This window comes from Pomacea canaliculata, linkage group LG2 (assembly GCF_003073045.1).
Source record: "Pomacea canaliculata isolate SZHN2017 linkage group LG2, ASM307304v1, whole genome shotgun sequence".
Classification (NCBI taxonomy): Eukaryota; Metazoa; Mollusca; class Gastropoda; order Architaenioglossa; family Ampullariidae; genus Pomacea; species Pomacea canaliculata.
The window spans coordinates 44,312,801-44,328,180 of record NC_037591.1 but is presented as its reverse complement, the minus strand read 5'-3'; the positions used below and the strand labels follow the sequence as shown (position 1 = coordinate 44,328,180).

General features: G+C 37.0%; 1 protein-coding gene across 4 annotated transcripts in view; it reads right to left on the bottom strand.

Moving 5' to 3' along the window:
- The window catches only part of LOC112557822 (long-chain-fatty-acid--CoA ligase 1-like), a 46,548-nt gene extending 33,193 nt beyond the window's left edge, over positions 1 to 13,355 (bottom strand). Inside the window, exons 1-5 of one of the 4 annotated variants that reach the window (XM_025227883.1) lie at positions 13,200 to 13,355; positions 8,451 to 8,597; positions 6,824 to 6,938; positions 5,371 to 5,438; positions 1,497 to 1,598 (exon numbers count right to left, since the gene is read on the bottom strand). In XM_025227883.1, coding sequence (XP_025083668.1) covers positions 1,497 to 1,598; positions 5,371 to 5,438; positions 6,824 to 6,938; positions 8,451 to 8,585 — 420 coding nt within the window. In that variant the 5' untranslated portion in view covers positions 8,586 to 8,597; positions 13,200 to 13,355. Of the gene's footprint in view, positions 1 to 1,496; positions 1,599 to 5,370; positions 5,439 to 6,823; positions 6,939 to 7,159; positions 7,345 to 8,450; positions 8,598 to 10,215; positions 10,445 to 13,199 lie in introns of those variants that run through there. The other 3 variants (XM_025227884.1, XM_025227882.1, XM_025227886.1) reach the window with 3 other exon arrangements.
- Positions 13,356 to 15,380: the final 2,025 nt, after the last annotated feature.

Sequence of the window (15,380 nt, the reverse complement as noted above, 5' to 3'; positions counted from 1 at the left end):
GAACTCAGCTGCTCGTCTCATTTTCCTGACTTGCAAATGTGAACATATCACACCAATTCTTCACTCTCTTCATTGGCTACCTGTTAAAGCTAGAGTATCTCAACTCAATGCTTTGGATTCTTTGAAGGTGCCTCCCCTACTACTTTACTGAAATCTTGTCTGTCCACACTCCTGCTCGAAGCCTTTGGTCCTCATCAAACCTGCACATTCTATCCTTCCTTCCCACAAAGACAGTCACATACGGACAGCGGACATCCTCCTTCTGTGCTGCTAAGCAGTGGAACTCTCTTCCACATCACATTTGCCACTCCAAGACTACATTCAAATGTTCTCTGAAAATATATCTGTTCACAAAGTTCAATCCCTGTATTACTATTCCATCTCTACACTGTTTACAGTACCTACATCCCCTAATACAGTGGTTCTCGAAGTATTTCGGACCGCGGACCACGGACCACTTTACTTAAGTAAAAGTATGGTGGACCACCAAGGCCTAAAAATCAGTCTGTACTATGAATTTCAAATTTAAATTGCCGCATTTGTTTCATACAATTTAAAATTAAATGTCCTTTTGTGACAGTAGTATAGTAATAAGTTGACATAAAACTACTCTTTGTAATTAAAATGTTAATGCGAGGAATGCATTACTTGAAACATCACTTTGCTGACATATGACGACTGTCAGCCGCGGACCACCTGACTTATGCCACTTTGGGACCACACTTTGAGAACCACTGCCCTAATACCTTCATCCATTGCTTTATGTTCTAAGCTTGTACTTCATCTTTATGTTGTTCAGTGTGCCTATAGGTACCTCCCTGTCCCCTGGTTGTTATCGAATGTTCATTCATCATTACTGGTCTGTGCAGAGTGCGACTTATCTTGGTTGTGATGCTGCGTGTTATGAGTACACATTATTATTATTCTGCCTTTCCCTACAAGGCTGTTTGCCTGAGAAGGAGAGAGACCAGAAATATGCTTTCTACTTGCCAGTGTTGCCATCTTGGTATGAACAGAAAAGCAAAAAGCTGAAGCTGAAGAAAGGGTTTCATTTTTGTGTCTGTTACTGCCACAACAACCAATGAGTGTAAATTTTTAAGGACATCTTCAGTTGACAATCTGCTTCTGAGATATCAACTGTACAATTAACAGAAATTTAACACCAAAAATCTCCTAAATAAACAAAAGAGAAAAACCACAGATACTGAGTAAAAAAGGGAAAAAAAGCTTACATGCTCAAAAAAAAATTGTTGGTGTTACTCTTATTTCCCATATTTCCCATACTGAGTACAGTAAGAGTATAAAGAAGCCTGTTGACTCTATTTTAGTGACCAAGAAATGAAAATTCACAATAAAAACATATTTTATTTACAAACAATGATTAACAAAAATATGAAATAACATCAACAGGGAAGAGCCAAATGCTAACTAATTTGGATGTCTGGTGGCACAAACCAAAATAGAAAAAAAATGTAGAAGTTCCAAATAATACTGACCTCTGGCCTGTTCTGAGAATAAACACCAACATGAGTGCTATTCTGAGGCAGAAGGCCAAGTGCTAGCAATCCTGCACCAACATTTTTGGCCCGCTCCAACACCTGCAAAACATTATCACCAACATGCATATGACAACTTTTGCAGAAAAGTGAAAAAGTCACAAAATTGGATTCTTCATTTAACTGCCAAAGGCAGTCATACTATAAGGTTATTTACCTCTAAAGATGATAAAATGAAAGATCCCAAATAGCTTAATTAACTTAAAAGCTATTTATTTCTAAAGAAAACACAAGCTATGGTGTTAAGATGCTACAAAATGGTCATTAACATCTGCTACCAAAGCCCAATAACAAACTACGAAACAGAATTAGGAAAGCAACTGGTCCATATATAAGCTCAGCCATAATGCAAAGATAAACTTAAGGGATTTAAGTACCAATTACTCTTGTCCAGTTGACAGTGGTATGTTGTACACATTGCTTCAGGAAACACTTGATAAAGTTAAAAAAACTGGACTCGATGTAAAAGTAGTCATAATCCAGGGTTCCAACAATAGAAGTATGTTTGAAAATACTGCAAACTGACTGTTTAAAAACCATTCTTTGTTGATAATGGATACCAGGTCTTTGTGATACATGATCGTCTTTATTGTTAACAACAAAGAAGTGAAGCGGTGCTATTTTCAGGAGTTCTGTGAAAGTTTGGTCTTCTGGTAATTTATGATTTGATAGTGTATTTGGATGTTCTCATTTATCTATATACTGATTTTTCATCCTCGGAAAATAATCAAGTAATTTGAAGAGTTTAGTTAGTTTATTCTTTGTTGCTCCTTTGAAGAGAATAGGGCCACAACACCTCGCCAGCAGACCTGGTTTTGGGCAGCCCCCTTCAGTTGGGCCCATGTGGTTTCGATGTCCTTTACCTCACTCTCTTTTGTTCTTTTCCAAGCCTGCTTTGGTCTCCCAACTCTCCTCTTCCCCTGTGGGTTCCTGCTTGGCCATGGTGTCAGATGGTTTGCGCAGGGTGTCCTATCCAGCCCCATTTGCGCCTTTTGATGCCTTGGCTAGTGGCATTCTGGTTGATTCTTTTCCACAGGCTGCTGTTGGAGATGTTTTCAGGCCATCTTGTTCCCAGAATATGGCGTAGGCATCAGTTGGTAAAGGTCTGGAGCTTGTTCTCAATGGTATTTGTCACTCTCCAGGTTTCAGAACCATACAGTAGGACTGCCTTCACATTGGTGTTGAAGATGTGGGTCTTACTGCGGAAGGATAATGCTCGGGAGTTCCAGATGGGGCGTAGGCTGTTGAAAGCATGCCTGGCCTTGTTGATGCGGTTTTTGATATCATCATCCGCTCCACCGTCCTTGTTTTCTTGTCCTCTTTACAATTAACTGTTTACTCCTTTATATTTTTTATGGCACCTCTTTTTTTAAGACTGAGTGTTAATACATTATTCTTTAAAATCTTCTTTAAATTGATCCTTTTTGTTGTTTTTTTTACTGTTTGTTGTTTTGTTTTGTCTGTCCTTCAGTAGAAAGTCAATATGTGAGCAAGAGTATCTTTACCAGCTTTCTCTCTCAAACACACACATCAGCAATTACAGAATTAAGAAAATGAAGTCAGATAAATTAATGGTGATGATATTATGAAAATTAGTGCACCAATGTACTCAAAGGCACTGTTTGCATCAAGCTCCCATTTGAAATTTATTTGTACTTGACAGTCAGGCTGACCATCATTACACTTGAGTTACTAGTGATCCACTGGATCTACCTTGGTTAAAAATAATAAAAAAATTAATAATGCAAAAAATAATCATCATATAAAAAATATCAAAATCAATGTAAACATTCTCTTCACGCCTACTGATGTAGGCCTATTGTTTGTTGCTGCTAGTGTTCATAAAGAAACAAACTATGTATCAGAAAAACTTCAAAGACAATAAGTACACACTGTAAAATATCATCATGATGGTGTACACATCGCAGGACTGTGATTTACTAGAGGACAACAAACAAAATTTCTTCGTCGATGGTATGTAATAATCTCCCCTGAATCTATGCCTCAAGGAGAATGCTAGAGTAGCTGCGTGCAACGCCGTCATCACTATTTACATAGAAGACTTCGCGCTTTGACCAATCTTGAAGTATTTACTATCTTTGACTCAATGAAATCATGATGATCATTTTGTTGAGTTCAAAGGTTGTCCACAGCTACCTGTAAGTTAAACTGAAAGAATTTAGTAATCTTTTTCCCAAGTTCATATAAATATATAACGTAAAAGTTTAAAGTGTGATATTTTTAGAATATATCTGTCAGTATGGTTACTAATAAAAAATGCAAACATGGCCATTCTATGTGTATCAGTGTTTGATTTGAGGTGCTTTATGTTTGGAAAATCTCCTTTATGTAAAAATAAATGTAAAATTGGATGTGGAAATGTATTTGTGTAGGAATGTGTGTGGTTCTGTTGATTACCATGCAAAACTACGCCATCTTAATCAAATTTTGCAGGAATAGCCCCCCTTCTCCCCATCTAAGAGCACATCGGATAACTATTTTTACAGCTCTAGAATGTATTGCTAAAATATGAGATGGGGAATGATTTCAGTCACACCAGTCTTTACTGGAAATAAATAAGAATGACTAAAACATTTTCTCTAGATTGCTTTTTTTTTTTTTTGCAGTGAGATGATTTTAGCCTTAGGATCATTGCTTTTTGTGACACAGGTCACAAGAAACATTTGGTGTGATTAAGCGACATATTACAAAAATTGTAATAAAACTCAAAGGTAACAGTCTGAACTTGCGGAACTCAAAAACAGTAGGCAGACAACCTTCAAACATATACAGTAAAACTTCCTCATTAAGATCTGCATTGTGACCCCCTTTTAGATATGACCTAAGCAATCTTTATGGATCTATTCGTTAAATAAACACTCTCTCTATTACAACTATCTACTCAATGTGACTTGCCACGGATTGTGCACTATTACCACTTAAGTCACATGGTGAAAAGTATTAAGTATCTTCTAAAATAGATTGCTTCTGACTGTTTGCCCTATTTTATGGCTTTCTACAAAATTAATAAGGATTTATCTGCCAAGTGACATTGCACTAGACATTTGTCTTGATAATGGTTGCCGCTTATGGTCAACAAATATCAATTACATCCACACAAGCCACTACTCACATCATTATTTCTATACTTCTATACTAAAAAATTCCTTCAACATGCAGGCAAACAGGTATGCACACACACACACTCTCATCCTTATGGATGCTTGCTTGTACACTTGCATTATGCATATCCCACATAGAATGAGGAGAAACATCTCAAGCCATAGCAGAGTTCAGGAAGGCTACTGCTATGGCCAAAAAGCCACTTCATAGATGGGAAGTTCTAGCTTGGATGTGCCTTTACCTGACCCCAAACGACATGCAACAGAACAGGACATTGGCTGGGTGGGATGTGTTAGCCACTATCTTGTGCACACTGCACAGACTGTGCGTACAGGGGGTTTATCAGTTTCAATACAGTTTTCAATAGTTGTGATTACAATTAATAAAATAGTAATTTATACAATTAATAAAATAAAATTCATTAAAAAAAAACCAGTTGACTAGTCCACCTGCTGGTCTTTCTCTGCAGATTTATGACACTCTCCATCCTTACTGCTTGTTCCGATTCCTCTTTGTGTCCTCTATGTTTGTCTTTTATTGCTTGTCTGTATAGTTGTTTCTTCTTCCATCCTTTATATGCTGTCCAAGTCTCTTACTTGTTTAAAGCGCTGAGAGCATTATGCACTATGTAAATCACACATTATTATTTAGTTTTTAGCTATTTTTCAACTCTCTGCTTCCATGTACTTACCTCATTGTAAGTTATCCATGTGAAAGGCTCTGATGGTGATGGCTTCCAGCCAAGACAGCGACCATTCTCTAAACGACAGGACAACATATACATGTATATTAAATAGCAGTTTCAGTTAATATGTACATATTAAAATATTCAGATTAAGAATAAGAAACCTTCAAATTCAAGTTATCAATTAACTGAATTAATAACAAGCAAAGATCATAGCAAAAGCCATGATGATTCATTATCCAATGCATGTTCCTATGTTCTTGCACATACATGATGCTACTTTTATTTTGCTAGAGGAGTTACCAATGGGAAAGACTCCTTTAAGACTAAACCTACTGCAAAAGTACACTTGACTTTTAACAATTAAAACCCCATTTGTAGAAATAATTGAGGCCTTCAACTCAATCAAAATTTTTTCTTAATTTTTGAGAAATTTGATAAAAACGCTGCTACTGCTTTTCTGTGATGGAGCAGGATTTTGAACCTCACATGGATTAAATGTGCAAACTAAATACTTTACAAGCGGATACTTCACAAACTGCATATAAGACACTCTGATTTACCGAATTGATAGATTTTATCATTATCTATCAATATCTCATTAAAAGACAGCAAATGATTCAGTATGCTCTTTAAAAAGCAAGTCATTCACAAAAAACAAAAAAAATTGCTGCATGGTCATATACAGTGATAATATAATAAGAAGACAGACCGCTAAATACTTGCTAGACACACAACATAAGAATTATAGGAAAGAGCACTAAATACTTGTGATACATGGCTAGCAAGAAAAATCCTTCCAATAAGAATACAGTGATACCTCGGTTCTCGAACGCCTTGACTTTCGACCAAATCGGTATTCGACCAGGAAATTCGAGAAATTTTGTCTTGGAATCCAAATATTTGGAACTCGAACATTGGTTGAGCAAATGGCGTTCACTCGTGCTTGCGTCACAGTGTGAGTGCAGAGAGAGAGTTTTTTGTGGACCCAAATAGAGCAGACCACTTTCCGCAGCAAAGGAGAAAAAAACAGCAAACAATTGACAAATTCTTCCGTAAAGAAATCAGACAAGCAACTGCAGAGCAAGATTCTGATTCTCCTCAGCAAAAGATACAGAGAACAGAAAACACCGAAGAGCAGTTACCTTGTTTTTATGAAGAGGACTCCCCTTCAAAACAATAACCATTCCCTTCTCTCCCTCCACATACAGGTACAGTAAATGAAACACAATTTACTGTACTGTACAGTACATTTTTTTTTTTTTAATAAATACACTTTTATTCTTATTCTTGCCAAACGAATTATCCAGTTTCCATTATTTCCTATGGTTTCATAACAATTTGGTTCTCGAAACGGATTATGTTCGAGAACCGAGGTATCACTGTATGTTAGTTTAGTACTCCTTGAAGAGCATAGAGCAACAACAAAGAATAATATGAAAGACTGCTAAATACTTACGAGACGCATGGCTACCAGAGACAAAGCCTTCATATAAAGTACGGACATCCTCAAACAAGAATTCCACCAGCTTTCCATCTTTACACAATCCTGAGATGCGCGAGCCATCATCCTGCTGTTGGGGAAAATGCATATGAATGTGAAAAGACCAAGCATCTTCAAGATGACAGCCTACAACTCAAACAACCACAAAATACAGCCTGTCAGAAGGTTCCAAAAATATAAAATAAAGTGTAATAAGCATTTCAGATGGTACTGAGAGAAAATCCTTTTTAGCTAATAGATGATGCACATCCACACTGGCAGCAGGTAATGTTAACTGGCTGTCTTTCTTACTAGTATTATTAAAACTGGTTGGCTGTTCAATGTACACAGATTTGAAATCATCTTCACTGGTGAAATAGACTCCCTTGCTGATATAAACATCTCAGGATATCACATCAAATGGCTTCTTGCTTGTGCTTATTTTACTAGACATTCTTTTCTGTCAGCAGCACCATGGTAGTAATCAGTGTAGGGGTTATGACTATGTGCCTGTTATACATTAGTAATCCTACAAATTGTGTGACTCATTCATTTGTGTATCTCAGCTGCTTACTGCTAAAGCTATCAGGATGCTGGATGTTCCTGGTTTTGTCTCTGTTGAAGCACTTCCTTAATGAAACAAGTGAACACATCAAACTTTTAAAATAAAAGGGAGTTAGAGTTAGAGATAGGCAAGTTAGATAAATTCAGTTATCGACAACTACCTGATCTGTTTCTCAATGGTTTCTAACATTCCCTAAAACTTCTTTCCATTCTATCATAATAGTAAACGTATGCTTTATAATCATGGTCTGCTGGTTAAGACAAACTTACCAAATGATCACCAACTATCTGAGTCTCAATGAACATTCTATCCAAATTTCCCACACGTTTTTCCCTTTCATAATAATAATAATAATAACAATAAATAATAATAATAATAATAAAAGTACAATTTATAATTATACAGCCCATATTCATACTCAAGAAGGAGCATGATGTCAGCACTTAAGACAAATTAACAAGTTAATACAACTAATGAAACATTTACTCAAGATAATACCAAGAATGCTAAAAAAAAAACAAAAACAAAAAACCAAAAAAAAACACCTGTTAACAGGCACAAAGTGAACAATAAAATGTGCATGCTTGTAAGTAGAAGTGGCTGGGGGGTAGTGGTGGAGGGAGAGGTAAGGTTACTGCTTACAGTAATCTAAGCTAGAATACTGTCTAGTCTTTATTTTAAATAACTTAAAAAATTCAATTAGTAGTTTTGCTATCTGTTAATGCTATATATTACCCATAAATTCAAGTTATCTCATGATTTCTTGAGAACTTGCTTTTACCAATTTCTGTCAACCTTTTTATTTCTAATTTACACATTGGTTTTTTTTTTTTTTTATAATTTGTTGGCGGTTTTGTACAATCAGTTTAACATGAAGTGACCTGCAAATGTTACAATATTTGTTCTTGTTAGTTCATATTTTAGTCTCTCCAGTTTTGCTTTTCAACTGTCTCCGGGACTTTATTCTTCCTCAAGATAAAACATGAGAGCAATAAGTATATATATTTCTTAGACATATAGCAAGGGCATACAACTCACCACAATGCTCTGGCTGTTGAAATTAACTGGTGCTGGTAGTGGCTGGGGTATACACCTCATCAGATAGAAGGCTGTAGCTGTGGTCACTGCGCCTACTGTCACTGCTCCAGCTCCAGCCAGTTTTAGCAAGTCCATTGCCGACAAGTTCTGAGAACCAGTAACAAATGTGAGAAGCAAGCCAGTCTTCCTTAGGTTGGTTATTTATTCGTGTTACTGTATCTTATTCCAACAGGATGCAAATGGAATGCTTGGTAATCATAGAGGAATTATAAAGGATACAATAATGAATGTTCAGTGACAACATTGTCCTACCAATCAAATGTTACAACAGTTTAATTTTGCAAAGAGTATGTGATAATTTAAAATGAGAGTTCAATGTTTGTTTAAACTTTTAAAAATTCATTCTAAATGCTTTCTGAAACCCTTGACACCAACTAGCAATCAGGATGAAGGAAAATGACCAACACTATGATCTGTTGCTAGTTGAAAGTCTAACATTCAGTACAGCACTGTTTTCACTACTTGAGCCCTCTAATATACCAGGATTTTCAAGGTTGATTTTATGTTCCTTATTTGGTTTCAATTAATTTTAGCATCTGACAGCAATGAGCTGTAAATCTTTACAATATTTTATTAAATTATAATTAAGAGAATGTTCCCTATATTTTATGAATTACTGCTTCTTGGGCCTTATGGTGATGGACGATACTATAAGCTCTACTCTTCTTTCCAATGTACTAGGACTGACCTCTCTATGCCAGGAATAAAACAAAAGAATTCTTTTTCCAGTTTAAATATTTGGAATTCTCTGCCCCTTTCTCTCTGAACTGTGACCAAATTTGAAGTCCACCCTCAAAACCCTCTTCAAACACCAGAAAAACAGATGCGGGTTGATCTTTAATTGTGGCGCATGCAAAACACCAGGAAAACAAAGCTGGGGGCTGATCTTTAATCATGGTGTATACGCAATACTGATGGATGCTTTCATGCATGTGTATCCTTTTTTTTTTTGACACGTATAAATTAGGTATCCTAAACTTAAATATAAAAAACAATTTCACAATTTATTTGAATACTACAGGGTTAAAGTTCTTTATTTCCTGCTTTGAATGGAACAAACTATTTCTGAGTTTATTAAAAGTAACATTTTTAATTTAAAAATCTTGCAAAATTATTGGAACCATTTCAAATTTGAATATTCGTCACGTTTCAGAGCCTGTAGCTTAAAAGCTGAAGTGCTTATTGGGCTAAACATTGCAGATGACAATATATATATATATAAATTCAACCACACTCAGCAATAAGGAAAGCATGCCACATAGAATGTTAGCTTTTACATGCTTCTATTTCATTGTTATAATTATTATTTCTTGAATGATGTGGTGGCGACCGGGAAAGCTTGTCCCGTTTGCGATGGAAACGGCGGTTAAATTTTATAACCACCACCTCAATCTTTAGGCGTTGTGCTTCGATTGAACATACAATACATCCAAGCTGAGTGCATTAATTTCTGGCTTGATTTACTGTTTCTAAGACAAAATATTTCAATTATTTTCAGCTAAACTTTGATAAAGTCTTGGCTAAAAAGAATTAACTGCACTTTAATTATTTTTCTTTAAAGTGTAAAGAAAACAACTGATCAATATGGCTGCTACTATATCCGCACTATATGCTTCCACCATTGATGGACAAAATACAATGCACATCGATCACTGAAATAAATTTGCTAGACACGCTGCACACATAAATGTCGACCCTATCTTACCTCACGAAAGACTGTGAGTTTTCTTGTAAGCTCTTGCATGTTTATGCCTCTGTAGTGGCTATCTTCGCTTGTAAGTACGTAAATGTCACTAGCAGAATACTGCTATAAAAAAAAATAGCCAAAATACTCATCAGTATCTACTCTTTCGCCGTTATAAAACAATGAAGGCTGGCTGCTGTGAAAGAATACACATAGACGCAAATATCTTGTCGGAATATACAAGACGGCGTCTAGCACATGAAGGGAGATCACTGTCAGGTGGGTCAAAGGTTGCTGATCAACAAGCCCTCGCCCACTGTCAAACCCAGCGCTTTCTCCTTGCCAGCAATTGTGAAAATAGCGGAGTCCTGGCAAGGATGTGCAGATCGACAGAGCAAACAGTTTATTTTATACTTGTTTCTATATTAAATAAATACACTTAACACTTTTGGCGAGGAAACAATGTAATTTTATATTTGCTATCACCGAATTTACACCATTTTGAATGCATTTTAGAGTACTATATAATGGTTACTTCGAAGTAAATGTTTTTAATGTATTTGGTAACAATCCTTGCAAAAGAGTACTTCAAATATGTTTCTTTCCACACATAACAGCGAAACCAATGTGTTTTTCCAGTATGTCTATGCAAATTAGCTTTTCAGTCACTTGAGCAGAGAGTCAGTGTCGGCAATTTCTTATATGAAGTACTTGGGGGGGGCTTGTAATATTTTAAGAAGCTGTATATGAGAGCTTCAAACATGGTCCAAAATATATTTGTGATGCAAATCACAAGCCTCAAAAACAGCAATATGTCATAAATTCATAGAGATATCACTCAGTTTTTGTTTTCTTTTTCTTATATTTTCGTTTACTTTCATGTGAACATAGAAAACTTACCCATTTAAAAAAACACAACTAATTTTGTGTGCCTGTTCCTACTATGTACACAAGCTCTCTAAACAAAACTTTATCTTGATAAGTCCTGCACACCTTGGACTTCGTACTCAGGTCATTGCACCCAAGGGCATGATGAATTAACGCAGGTGACTGTCCCAAAATAATCTGACCATAATGAATGTGCATGTGTCACACTGGAAATATTTAGGAAGGGTATTGGCAAGTACAAAAGAGGAAAATATGTATGCGCAAAGGTACAATAAATGTTGGTTCAGTTCCCTCCTAATTATTTCTCAAACAAAATTCACATTCTTAAAAAAAAAACTCTCATCAAGGTTGTGGACATGTTTCCAGGAGAGGTGTGAGAAACACCAAATGCTTCTAATGGAACAAGATTAGTAGCCAGTTGCTGCTTAACACTCCTCCCTCCCACCACCTAAACCAACTGAAATAAACTGCTTGTCAAAATTTATACTACTCAATAAATTCTTATTTATAAAGGGTAAAATATGCATTAAAGATGCTGTAGAGTGTAAAACCAAGCGTAGCATAAAATCTTTCTTGGACAAACAATGGTGATTTGCAAAGATATCAACCAAACCCCATCTCCTATCATACACATCACTTCCAATCCCTGCCATTCCTTTGTGTAGAATAATCAATGTCCTACCTATCCTTGTCTATTCTACTCTTCATCGAAATGAATTTTTTAAAGGTTATATTGAACTGAAGAGCCATTTAAAACACATTAAGGAAATTAGAAAAAAAGATGTCATGTATCAGATGTTAAACAAAATAACATACTTCACTATTTTTGGAAACAAGTAAAATATTTATGATTAATTTCTATCACACCCTACTAATTTACACAGACAATTTAATGTGCATCAGAATGCCAGAATTCAAAATGAAATGCTACTTAAAATTGAAAACCAGGTCATGCTATAATATGGAACATTTTTGTGCATCGAGGAGTATTTGTGATTCCTGCAGAGACCAAATATAGATTAACTGCACACAAGCTACCCAACAGTGCAAATGATATGTTTTTCAGTTTCTAAATTCTCTTAAATAATTATACAATGAGAGTTACCAAACATTTCATCCATTATTGCATAACACACTTAAATATATAAAACTACCATCAAGCCACAAATTACAAAAAAGACTTTGCCAAAAATAGTTATATAACATCAAAGTTCATAAAAGTGTAGCCTTCTCAAGCATGCTTTAGTCTTCTGCTGGTGTTGTATATGTACAATGTGGCAACTTAGTGATAATCTAATGCTAGCCGTAGTAACTCATGGTCACATCAAAGACTGTAGTTAAATAATTGCTTGATAATTTTTTAAAAAGCATAAACATAAGCCCCATCAACTTGGACCAGATTACCTGTCTGCCTTTGTCATTCCAATTCTCTTACCATCTTTAGGTACAAACTTAAGATGATTTTATTTCTCGAACAGAGACTTCACTCTGACCCTGTCCTCACCTTGAGTGTGCATAACATGTGTCTATATGTACCTTGTGCATAAGCAGGTGTTTGTGTTATAGAAGTGAACGTGTCTGTTATATGCGAATATGGGTGCATGGTGTAAGTGATTTCGTTTATGTGGATACATGTCTGTTTATCACTTCTGTAAAGTACTCTAAGCAAATCTTCGGAAAAGCGCTATAAAAATGTTCATTATTATTAAATATGCAGCCAGTACTTGTGCCATGATAAACTGCATAAAGAACAGTGGGCTAATGTTAGAGTAGTGCATGACAAGGTCTGAAATGTATTGGTAACAGTTTTGGTAGAAAATTGCAGACTGCTCCACTATCGACATTTCTTACCTGCATGCCATGAGGTAGAAACTAAAATAGAAATCCCCCCATTCGTTTCGTTACCTGATATTTCTTGATTTATGTGCTACGATCTATTAGATCCACAAGATTTTTACACAACCGCGGGAAGGAAAAGGGAAAAGCATGCGGATACATGTAGTCTCAAAATCAAATCACATGCACGCTGCATACGCCAAGCATTTACTTGTATCAAGTAAGACTACAGGTAAATCAATGGTTACCAAGTATTTCAACATGATAATAATAATACTTACAGACTTATACCTCAGCTTCTAATGAGGAAAACACGTAGCCGGGCCAAAGTCCTGCTTCTGATATTAGTTACGTCCTTCGGTGATGATGATGACACGACCGCTCACACCACTGTAAACAGGCATGACCTAACTCTGTAACACGCCGTCTCATTGGCTCACAGTTAGCCAGTTACACAGACCCTACACGGCATCATATCTTCTCTACTCTCTACACGGAAGATTTCCTCGACTGAGGCACGCAAACACGCACGTGTACAAGTTCGTGATCAAAGCCCCGGCGGGAACTTCTCCCAGTCTCTAAATACATGTAATAACTACAACTAATTACTATACTTCGGGGTTTTCCGTAAGCATGTCTTTGTCCTGCCTTTTTCCTTATCATGCCTGTCTTTGGATGTCGCGCTTTTTCTCTGTGGCCTCCTGCGTTTGCCGTGCAGGGCGATCCGTGTCGTGGGAGGATGAGGTCCTGGAGGTTGCATCCCTGATGGGTAACGGCCAAACATACCAACACGCTTCTCTGGCCAGGACTTCTCTTAGATCAGTGGTTCTTAACCGGGGTTCGATCGGTGAGTCGGTCTCAGGGGTTCGGCGGAGCCTCCGCCACGGAGGTCAAGACACACCCGCAATTCGTGATGACACTAAAGCTAGAAGGGTTCGGTGAATGTGCATATGAAACTTGAGGGTTTGGTACCTCGAACAAGGTTAAGAACCACTATCTTAGATAAAGTGACCTTTTTTTGGGGGGAAGGGGGTGGTAGGGCGCGGAGGGATCCGGGAAACATGGAGGAGGGAATAGCGTAGACTACATTCGTCTCGAGAAAAATTCATGTCTGGTTGTGAAAATACAGTTTCATTACGACGTGCGTGCTTACACGAACAAGATAAACTTAACGCAAGATATCTTGCAAGGACTGGAGATACGGACAATTTTTTTAATCATAAATACTGTAGCCGGACTGATCGAGACGTTCCTCGCTAATACTAACACTGTGGCCCCTATATAGCGCCAAATGAGTCCTTTCCTCGATCTTTGGTGTTCCAGGGAAGAGGATGGAAGTTCCCAAAGAGAATTTTCGTCTAGCTCTCGTTCGTCGGGTGCGTTGCCTAATCTAAATCTTGCGCTGTGTTTGTTCTGAGTACGAGAGGAGCACCATTTTGCCGCAAGGTGCTTTGGCCCTGCTGGAAAGCTCCTCTCATACTGTGCTTTTACTAGAGGGAATGATTGAGTGACGTGAGCCGCTTAAATTTCCAGTGGGACCATGACACCTTATAGTAAAATGGTACTTCTCACTTATAACCAAAGTTTTACTGCTTTTTCAAGCAGGACTAGTCGTCTTTTGGCAAACAGATGTAAACACTGACTTTTGCCTGCTATTTATACTGGACAGCTTGGGAAAGGGGTGAGGGGTGGAGGGAACAAGCATTGTCGCTGCTCTAAACCAGACCTGGGCAAAGGCCGGCCCGCCCGCTATATACTATATATTATTATACAGTATTGGTTAAAACTGAGTTAACTATATTAGTCCGGCCCTCTAAAACCATCCCAATTTCTCATGCGGCCCCTTGGGAAAATGAATTGCCCACCCCTGCTCTAAACAATTTAAGCGCTCTCGCTACAATACATTCTGTAAAGTCTGCATCAGTTCAAAAATCAAAATTTTTGTATAGACATTAAACTTACGATTCCGTTTAATGATGATTTACACGAATTTTTCCTGGCATCTTCCAAAGTGTCGAAATCGACATCGCGATGCATCCAAAACTGTAAAATAATGATTTGCAACATCAAAGCATCCTTTAATTTAAAATGTTAATTAAACCATAGCATTGCTTATTCAAGTGGATAGAAATCCACATCTGACATTCCCAGGCAGTACAAGCTCATCCTCAATTGTGTGCTGTGATTGGACTGTCCTTCCACAATATGTTTTTCAGAAGAATGAATCTTTTTCGGATTCCCTATGTTTTCTGGCTAACAGAGCTTCTGGAAGAAATCTTCACAAGGCATTGAGAAGTTTACTTTAACTGTCAGCAAGGACCGCATTGCATTCATTTGCGATTTTTCGGTTTCCAGAAAAAGTTCATATGACTGAAAGTTCTTTCCACTTTCACATTGCTGGCTGGCAAACAAAATGCAAGTTTTTTTACGTTGATATGTGACAAAACTTGTTCTTTTAAGTG